The 10571-nt window shown below is 52.5% G+C and overlaps 1 protein-coding gene across 1 annotated transcript; it reads right to left on the reverse strand.

Moving 5' to 3' along the window:
• Positions 1-2697: 2697 nt before the first annotated feature.
• Positions 2698-5377, reverse strand: LOC100908035 (uncharacterized). Its single transcript, XM_029112031.1, has 5 exons — positions 5320-5377; positions 4910-5066; positions 4567-4716; positions 3111-3250; positions 2698-2942 (listed from the first exon to the last, which is right to left on the reverse strand). Exons 1-5 carry the CDS (start codon positions 5375-5377, stop codon positions 2698-2700), a joined length of 750 nt encoding a protein of 249 aa, XP_028967864.1.
• Between the last annotated feature and the right edge of the window lie 5194 nt (positions 5378-10571).

Genomic DNA, 10571 nt, shown 5'->3' on the forward strand with positions numbered 1-10571 from the left:
ATGCGCTTCAGTGCGATCTAATGCTTGTCCGCTACCCTTCCATTGACTGGACGTCGCCGGCCAGGGAGGGACCTGGAGCGAGCTTTATACATAACAAACCCAATTCCATCTATCGTATGACTTATACTCGATTCAGTCAGTCGCATCGGTCGTCGTGGGGTAGAAAGGACACATTTATCAAGCGGCTAAGAGATGAGTTCGGCCAGCCTGAATCCTCGAACCGCGGACCGGGGCCCGCTCTCCCTCAGCTCTGCGTTCTTTGAGCCCCGACAGTGATTAGTGGCAGATTCCGTAAATACCTCGTCGAAAGATTGCGCATACGCTACCCCCAAGCACAACCCCGGTCGCCATCAATGCCACGACGGCTACAACGAAGACGGCCACTACTGGTCATGCCGGAAGCGATGCCTGAGCACTTCCTGCCGTCTCACCTCCGCTGTGTTCACAGCGCTCGCCGTACATATAATTGATTAACGCGGGAGCCGTCCACTCTCGCGCGGGCTCGAGTGTCAGGTGACAGAATCAGATTGGATAATAACGGAAATTCCGTCGGGCATGGGGGGCGAGTCGCCCGGTCATTTATTCGGTAGAGAAAAAAACATCCGCCCGAACACGGAAGGGCTCGAACATGAATCGAACAACTCGACTCGAATCAAACATTCCAGATTTTTCTCCCTCCCAATAAAACTCAAACTCCCACCGGAGTTCCCGACGTGGGTTCGTTCCTCTGGAATTCTCCGGACAGGACGTGATCCGCACCGAGAGAAGTGAAATGAGAAGCGAACCAGAAGAGTTTTTCCAGATCGATTTGTCGTACGGGAGAAGAGACCCCCCGGAACCGGGAGAAACCTTCGGATAGCTCGCGGAATCGGCGAGGATCCCGGGACTCTGTCGTCCGAAACTCTATCGGTGCGGTGGTCGGCACGCAGTCGACAGTGAGTAGTTTCATAAAATGTTCTCCCGCATGCGTCGTCGGTGGTGTCGATGCTGGTGTGTTCGAAGTGCTCGGTCGTAGTGATGATCGAGTGTGACTGGAATATACTGCAGTTGGCGTCGAACAGGGAAGCGCTTTTGTTTACTCTTGAATTTGAAACTTTTCGAGTGGATCCGATGCTTTGTACGGGGAGTGTGCATACATGCTCGTCGTCATTGGCGAGACGTAGTCCTTCTCTCAGCCGTTATTGCATCGAGGTCGGCGCGCGGATGCTCGTCGCAAGCGCATTCGGGTTTCCCTCCGCGAAAGTCTATCCGGTAGTCGGCTAAAATAAACACGGTCTCCTCAACTAACTCGATTATATTTCCATACACTGTCTATAACAAGGCCCGGAGCCTGCATCGCCTCGCGGGATCAGAGCCGGTTGTCGTACGTACTGTCTCGTCCAGACGCACCTGTTCCGGGGAAAACATGAGACACGTCGGCTGACTAGAGTCCAGACGTACATATTCCTCCCAACGAGGAACTTCCCTTGATGGGATGCACGATTCCCACCCGTGACCCCTCCGGGAGACTTTCAGATCACGGAATCTCCCTTTTCCTCGCGAATTTCTAATGATCTCTGGTTTTCACGATCAGAATCTCGGCAGTACCTAAGAATGTTGAGAGCAGCCGGCCTGCCTCTTCTTTCACCTCGACCGGTATTCCGACTCTCTAATCGACCCCGTCACGGAATCCATGCCTTTATCCGCCGTGACTGCCGAATCCAGCTGCTAGCTCACGAGACAGCAGGCCACGTCGACGTAGGAGCGAAGTCGAGAAGCCTGGGACGAGGCGCGAAAATTGCGGATACAGCGGAAGAATAGCGCCGTCGGCGATTTCCCTCCAAGATTTCCGTCATTTTCGCAACAAGCTCTATTGACATCGAAGTTTGCAGATTGGATTCTCTCTCCATCTAATAATTCCTTCTGATAGTTTGGAGAGCATAGAGAGAGCGAGCAAGCGAGCCGAGTACCCCCCCCCCCTTACGCCTTCCGCAAGTTCCCCAGTCCCGTTTCCTCGCCAGCCCTGCACAAAGTTCCGAGAAGGAGCATGAAATCACGGTTGTCAATCTGACTGCTTCGATCTGGCTTGCTTCCGATGGAGAAACCGGTGATTATTCCAAGATTGGGACCCCGTACTTTTTCTGAAAAGTGATCACAGCTCACACACGAGGTGATTATCTCCTCTGCTGCGACCGCGGCTCAAAGTAACAGACTCCGTACACAATCGAAAATATAATTTATTGCTTTTTCCTCGAGCGTCCCCGGCCGTTCTATGAATAGGAACTTTTCACCCTACCACAGTCATGCGGCCACACTTCCACTCAGCGCTCAGACAACCTTTTTCTCCATCTGAGATCAATGGACATCGTGAAGTCGCGCTCCCTGGATCTGGAATCTGGAGCGTCTCCGGATCCAACCGATAATGACAAACAATGTTTTCAGGCCTCCGTAGCATCGCCTACGCAGTAATGGCACTCGGTGTTTTAACATAAAACAGTGACTTTGGATGTCTTCGATTTTGTGGCAAAGAATACGATCGGCATAGGATTTCTTCAGGATGCGACTCACGGAGGTCGCCCTCTGATTATCACAGAATCGTATCCCCTCCCCTGCCCCCCGCCCCTGTCGGTGCTACTCCGCTACGAGCTCGCTAGGATCCTTCGCTTCGATCGGGTAACTTGGGAATGCTCCGAGCTGAGAGGGGAGCATCTTTAAACGTCATAAACTCGTCCACTCTGTATCGCTGGTGGTATGGGTGTCCGAATCATTCAGGTCTCGGGGCTCGCCAGGCTCCGAACTCGAGGCCACGTCGCTCAGGACGCTCCACGAGTCGCTGTCGATCGACGGTCTGTGTTCGAGGATAGAATGGAACGTCTCGTTCCCCTTGCGAGGGAGCGACATGTAACTTCCGAGGTTCGCCATCAAACTCTGCGTTTCCAGGCGAAGACCTAGTTTGTGGACATCTGTTCGAAAAATTTGATTAGGATCGAAACTCCTGATCTGTCTGCTTGTCTATTCTTCAGCCACCGAAAATCGATCGTTCTCCGTCACGTCGAGCGACCAGATGGAGGGCACGGAAAGTGTAGGAGAGGTCTAATTAATTCTGAGAGAACTCAAATGAAGACACTCGCCTTTGATTATGGACATGAATGCTCCCTCGACGCCCTCGCCGGTTACGGCGGACGATTCACGATACCGCATGAGGTTGCGCATGGCCAGCATGACTGCCTCGTGCAGAATAACTTCGTCAGCGTTCCCGGGCTCGTCTTGCCTGGAATGGATCGCATGAAATGAGATTGGATTTTTACTAGCTCTATGAAGCCGAACGATCGCTGGGTGCTTCGCCGTTATCAAGTTCAGCACGCTGCCAGTCTCCCACTTCGGCCTTTCCTCCTCTTTCCCGTCCCTTGATGTCGGATTGTCGGGGTGTGTTTTTTTCTTTATTGTTGTCCGCTCCTCCTGGAGGCTCGGGGTGAATGCGCGAGATCGCTACGAGACCGCTGCTCGTCGTATCTGAGCGAGTGAGCCAATCTGCTCGGAACTCCCGGAATCGGGACTCCGGAGCTGCTCGCAAACTTCAAACTGCTGCTCCGGCTGAATCCGCTGCTGTCGCAGTCGACGGAAGAAAGGCTTCCCCGGGATAAGTTCCTCATTGTCCCCGATGATCGATGCGGTGATATGATCGCTCTCCTAGGAATTAACAAGGCCCCCCGATGCGTCTTCTCTCTCCAGATTCTGAGTGAGTGAGTGAGTTCAATGAAAAGACGATCGGTCGCCACTTCAAGTTTCGAGGGAGCCAAGTATTGAGCGGGACGACCGGAATAGGAATGAGTGCCGCATGGATCTAGTACGCTCTAGCCGAGTGACAGACACAGGATCCAATAGAAAAAAGCGTCGATGAGACGAATATTGCTGATAACGTGCTCATGTTTGAGGGTCCTTCTGTCCGCGGTGGAACGCCATCGGAGCCCCTCTTGAACAGCAGCATTCGCCCCTCTTGAACATTCGCTTTCGCAGAGCCAGCGTCAATCATCACATGTCTCCGCTGACTCGAAGATGACTTCGTGACAGAGAAAACACGAGTGAGACACGAGAATATCCACGAGACGCCGAATTCTAGCCAGGGAACCGTATTTTTTTTCACGCCGATTGATGTTCAAATGAGATCAAGATCTGCCCACAGACCTCCGCTTAATCCATTCTAGTACCAAACGAGGGATTAGCTGTGATAGTCCCGAATATGGGCCTGATCCACGTATCAGATCCAATATTAGCCCAGGCTATTATCAAGCGAATTCATGATTCAGCCATCAAGTCGAGCTTTTTTCTTCATGTGGAGCACACGCGGAAAGAGTCATGAGACCGTCATCCACTAACAATCCTCAATCTGATCATTGCGTCAGCAGAAACCAAGGGAGCATTACTTATTCTCATTTCTATTCTGCCGCAACAGCCCGCTGTGGAATATGATTGGCAAAGCGGAATTCCTATTTTAATCGTCAGCTGTGAAGTTCAAGAACCACCGACTCCGATGACAGTCGTCGCCTCAACAATACGGAAAAGAGCCGGAGATCCGCTCAGACTCACCTCAGGTCCCGTTTGGTGCCCACAAGATAACGTATCGTATTACTGTTGAATATTGGTTTAGCTTTCTCCAGGAGCGGAATCATATAGTAGAAAGTTTCCGAACAGGATACGTCGAACACGAACAGCACCCCGTGCGGTCGACTCCGCGATCTGTGGACGGGCGTTGCGTAAGAAACGCATGCATACACATTTCTCAGATCCAATGACTCATGACACATGCATATCGACCGGCCGGCAGGCTCTACGGCCGTCTGACCGACCGACCGGCCGACAGGCAGGCTTCTCGTCTGTCTGGCCGCCCAGCCGCTCCCCCGGCGGCGCCACCGGTGTCTGATGAACTCACATGTTTATGTTGTGCTTGAGCTGGGATTCGTCTTGGATCGCGAGGATCCGGACCCGCTTCCTACGGCCGTCGAGCACGAGCGTTCTGCTGTGCTGATTGGGTATCCAACGGTGCATCAGCGATCGGATCCCGACCCCTTTCGGACCGAAGAGAAACACTGCCAAAGAATGTTCGTCATCATTCATCCGTCCGCAGAGAAAATCAAGAAATTCGCGGCGGACTTTCGGGCCAACAGTCACTCAGTCAGCAGGTCACGCACTCGCTCCTTCGCTCACTCTCTCACTCGAACGGACGGTCAGACCGCCGCCTGTTCTGTCAGTCCATCGATTGATCTGTCAAGTTCGAGGTCAACAATACGCCAGACGGATATCACCGGTGCGCCCGCCGAGAAGATGAAAAAAAAAACTCACGATCGATTTCATCGAATCGAACTCTTCCGTCGTTCCTCCATGAATTCGTCCGTAACATCGCTCGTTGTTCGGGTGATCTCCGTGTGGTGACGCTCGCCGTAGAACACAAGATGGAACGCCCTCTTCAGCTGACGGCGCACTCCTCTCTGGAGCGAAACTTTTGATCCACTCCTATTCCACCAAGACCGACCAACAAGCAGTTCACTCGCTCGCTCACTCAGTTCCACAGAGAAACACGCCACTAAACTAGCGACGCTGGCGGCAACGGCGACCGGCTCCAGCGGCAGCACCACTAGCATCCGCGGCGGCGGCAGCTAACGCGGCAGCGGGAGAGAGACGCGGCTCACTTTAGAAGGGGCCTGCCAGGTAGGGCGGGCGGCCGCGATCTCAATGCGGAATGAAAGATGACGCCACGACGATTGACGTTCGCGAACTTAGAGCCCTTGCGGGAACCCTAGAATAAATCAACGAGATGGAATTAGAAGGGAAGAGTTTGGGAAAAATAGCCCGAATTCTGTGCGTTCCGCACAAACCGATTTCCCCAGTGATCCCTCGAGTCCGCGGGGGAATATTCGATTTCTATGGACATCCGAATCTTGAATAGAGTGGAAGCTCAAGTTCTGGGTCCCGGAGGACCAACCATAGGCGTTCACGGGCTACGCACTTCCAACGATTCGGGATAACTGGTCTCCGCGAGACAATCTTAGGTATTCGGCTCGACCGCAGGGAATCACGTAGGCTGGATTTTGAGCAAATCGCAACCGAATCGCTCCAGGTCGAAGCAAAGCGCCAACATTGTATGACGGACCGCTTGGACCACTGATCGGCAGCTCTTGTGCTCCCGCCTCAGCGAACGCCGAGCGTTCTCAACGACGGACACGCGATTTTCTGGAAATGCTTCGCAGCTATTCACGAATCACACGGCTCTGGCTGACGTTCACCCGAAAATTGCGCGCCTGACGAGTGAGAAAGCTCATACTTTCGATCCTTGTTTTCGCCCGAGTGTTTTGGCGACCCCGCCAGAAAGTCCGATTGCCTACAAGAGACAATTTCAGATGTCTCGGCTACGCTGGATGGAACTCCTTTCGACGGTTGGTCTCGTGGTCCTCCAGAAAGTGTCGAGACGCTGACGAGATCTCGACCGGGGTTGGAGAAACTCCACTCTATCAAAAGATCAGGGGATTCGGAGCCAGCTCCGTAGATCAGTTTGTGGAGCTGAATGCAGTTTGACTCATGCATGAAGTCATCGATCGAATTTCGATTGAGCTCATGCGCCAGCGTCCGATCACCACAAAACGGCGGCTGGAAGACAAGGCTGACGACTTAATATATTTCTTTGCGCGATCAGGCGCGTATAGAATAGCTCTGCCAGCGACTGATGGATTTCGATAGCGAGTTTACGGCTGGAGCAATTCGTCAACAAACAGCATAGTTTTATTCCCACGCAAACCGTCACGTCGTAATTTCTCAGAGCAGATTGGATTTCCGAGGCACAAAAATCGATGCGGAAATATCGAGACGAGTTCCCCTCGATCCCGACTCCCCCTCACCTCAGCCCTCTCAGTTCTCCCCGGACAGCAGGTGACACTTCGGGAACTTGAGCGCAGACGCTTTCGGGAAGAACTGAAATGAAAAACGGCTTCAGCCCTTTTCAGATTAAGGTTTCCTCTCTCCGGGTTCCCCGAGAATATACGATAGGTGTCTGCCTTCGAAAAACGTCGATGTCAGCGGAGGATCCCCGAGACGTTTAATAAGACGACGACGATTTCGAAGTCGGATTTCAGCTCCGCACTTGAAGAGACCGACAGGCGCACCGCTCCACACCTCTACAATGTGCATAAATTAGATGTATATGGGTTGGTCGCGAGAGGGAACTTTTCAGAGATCTCACCAAGAGTCCCCATCATAAAAGAAGGTGTGCGGAGTCTGCGTCTCGAAAGACGGATGGGTCTCTTTCATCCGGTCGTCGTCGTCGTCGCCACCGCCGCCGCTGACGCCATCATCACTGTTCCGTCGAGAGACCAACCCAAACGGAGCCCATTCAACGCTTAAGAATTTCCCCGCTCGAGGATAAGTAGAATAAATTTCCATCTCCCTCCACGCTCTCCTCTCCATCGGCGAGGATTTACACGGTAGGTTAATTTCTCCCCTGGAAATTCCGTCTGAATCCGAGCCGAATATAACTGCTCGTGATCGGAGCCTCTTTTTATGTGAGTCCCTTCTGCGTATACGCGCTTCCGTGTATCACTATCACCCTGTCAACGCGGACTCGCACCGCTCTACCGTCAAACGAGTTCGGAGAGCTCGTTCGCGTACGTCGCGTCGTAACTTCCGATGATTTGTTTCGCTTATCGTCGATGGGGATAACACCGATCACTATTGTGATCTCGCTGACGACGTTGTTTCGTAGTGGGGCGAATAATTAACCGTCGCCTATAGAGAGTTTTAGGATACCGAAAAACCCCGTTGAGTTGTTTCGGAGAACTTTAGGCCTAGGACATCAGATTTTTGCTCGCGTGTGCCTGGAAACATTGCTTATCAGTCCCACAAAGCTATGGTAAACAGGCTCTGGCGGTCTCGTCACGTGCGATGCACGCCCGACGTACCGGGAGTTTTGCTCTGACAGAACTCCCTTTCCGCAACGTCATCGTTAAGGATATTCTACGGAAAGCCTCCCGAGACGTAAAACCGGAATTGCTCTCACATGCAATATTCAGAGGTCATGCGCCTCAGCGGAGCCATCTAGCCCCGATCGGGAGGGCGGGATGGGCGAAGATGCCCGGAAGAGTCTCTGGATTTCCGAATATCCACTAGACTTCAAGACTTCACCGTGCGATCCGACCTGAGCCGGAGCCCACGAAACTCACCGAATCTGGCGCAGCCTCTCGTGTCCTCTCTGATGGATAATGGGTCAGACAATCCGTTTCATCCGGCGAATACTTTCATTCATCGAATTACGATCACGATTTTTCGTAAATGTTTCCCAATGAATGTATCCACAGATTAGGTTCTTGGGGACTTCCTCGAGGGACTAGAAGCAAGAGAATCGATCCGTCGAAACGGCTTTGTCCCAATCAGCTGACTTGTCCAGCTGTTTGTGCGCTGGTACTCTCATCCGAATGTGCACGAGCCCGACGATCTTGCCCTCGCCCGAATAATTCGCATTGGTCTACACTGTAGACTCTACAGTATACAGTTGAGTCGCGAAGAGCATCAAGCCGTCCGGCTATTTGAGCTCGGGCGCGGCTGTTTGAGTCGTATAGCTCGCAAGAATTTAAAATTTCGGCCAGTCGAACTACCTAGTTGCTCTCCACATCGGAATGATCTCCAGTGTGATTGACTGTATGTTCGGAGAACGATGTGGCCCGCTCGTCCGAGTGCCGACGCAGGGAAGATCATGCCTCATGCCGACACTTGGAACAGGATCCAGGATTCTGAGCTCCGAAAGCTGGGAGAAATGCGTGGTTCGAGCCGCTCGTAACTCGCCGAGCCGACCGCCTTCCCGTTTAGATGCCTTGGTGTTCGCCCTATCCAACACGAACAATCTAATACCGTTAGCTGAACCACAGCTGTGTCCGCGACATTGACACGATGGTCAGGGATCGATAAATTGCTTGACTAATCAGTGGCGACATCGATGAGCACGAGACATCGCTCGCATCCTGCGGCTCATTCGTTCCCTGGATGTCCACGGGGGCGTCCAGACTCAGAGCTTCCAGGTCGACCTCGTCTCACAAGTTCGCGTCGAATTCGGCGCAAGTTATCGAGGTCGTCCCCACCACAACCACGAAGGGATGTCAATCCTTCGAGAGAACCATATCGCTTCAGACTCGTCTACGTAAAAGACAATGGAGTATATGAACGTTTGAGGACCTCTTTATTGTCTCCTTCTGGGAAAGAAAAGATTGTAGTACATCCTAGTGCATCGTCAGCCACTGCTCTGCATAAAATTATGGCTTCAACGCTGCTCGACACACGGGAAGAGCAAGATCTTCAAGGAAATCAGCATTTGGTGCTCAACGTCTTTCTCACTCATTCATCAGGTCGGCTCGGGTCGGGACAGCCTCAAAGACAAAAAGCATGCTCTCGTGGTAAACAAGGGAATCATGGGCGCGGGACCGAATCGCTGCTTCGACGTCTCGCAGCGCTAGCGAGAGCAAGGCTCGCGATGGGCTCCGTGTGGAGGATGAGACACCCGGATTCGGGCGGACACTCGGCTTTCAATGCGAATCCGATACTCCATTCCAAGGATCTCCGATAACTTGTCCGTCAGTCTTTCTGTCATGAAAACCAGCATTGGGACAATGATCCAGAGCTGATCGAGTTATCCGCTAATCGAGCTGAGACGAAGTTTCTTTGAAACTTGTTTATTGCGTCGCGCGCCAAGAATTCCTTCCCGCTCCGGAAATCTCTTCTGCTGTCGCGTATCTTCTTCATTTGGATAATTTCTCAGTCGACATGCCCGATGCTGCCACTTCGAATGTCCCACAGATCATGCACGATGTGACAGTGAAGTCGGGTTCGTTTGGCCCATCGTGGGCCGCCCAAGCTCTGAAAGTTCCTCCTCGTTCCGGATCGACTTCTCAGAGCAGGTATGTTATCATTGTCATATTTCATACTCGTGTCCCTTGTCTATCCGGAACGGTTCGAGAACCTCCGAGGACCTTCGCAAAATTTCGCGACTTCGCGTATCTCATCCCTGAACGTCCCGGTTTACGCGCAACGCAGATACCTAGTCTCGACAGACTCCCCCGACCTCGCTACAACAGGCTAATAAGCGATAGGTTTCGTCTGACATCAGCCGCATACGATCCTCCATGCCCGGAACAAGACCCGATTTCTAGCAGACGTGGAAGAGCGTTGGAGCGTCGTCTCCGTACGCCACAGCTCCTCCCAGCGATACTCAGTCAGTACAATCGGTGGCTGATAATGTTTGCTTTTATAGTCTCTTCTTTTTAGTCTCTTTCCGGGAAGAAAAACCATCGTTTGAGTTGTAGGCTGCTCGACTCGAGATATCTGCGGTTGAGCAAGGCTCTCGTCAGAAACTCAATATTGACGTGGACACCACACGAAGGGGGTTTCGATCCACAGATTGAACCTCCCCCGCCGACTCAGATCCGCATAGGGCTCGAGTTGTCACAGAATGGTAATGTACCTCGAGACACCCCGAAACAATAAATGGGGGGTTTCCTCTTCCAAAAACCCGAACGATGGTTTCTTCAGCCTAAAACGAACCAGAGCGGTGAAGACAC

This window comes from Galendromus occidentalis, unplaced genomic scaffold (genome assembly GCF_000255335.2).
Source record: "Galendromus occidentalis unplaced genomic scaffold, Mocc_1.1 scf7180000077480, whole genome shotgun sequence".
NCBI lineage: Eukaryota > Metazoa > Arthropoda > Arachnida > Mesostigmata > Phytoseiidae > Galendromus > Galendromus occidentalis.

Bases quoted from the DNA above. Each gene is read 5' to 3' on its own strand.
- LOC100908035 (XM_029112031.1), bottom strand. From the start codon at position 5,377: ATGTTACGGACGAATTCATGGAGGAACGACGGAAGAGTTCGATTCGAT. The intron at 4,717-4,909 runs GTGAGTTCATCA...GCCCGTCCACAG, and splicing joins CTCAAGCACAACATAAACAT to ATCGCGGAGTCGACCGCACG. The intron at 2,943-3,110 runs GCGAGTGTCTTC...TTTTTCGAACAG, and splicing joins ATTCATGTCCATAATCAAAG to ATGTCCACAAACTAGGTCTT.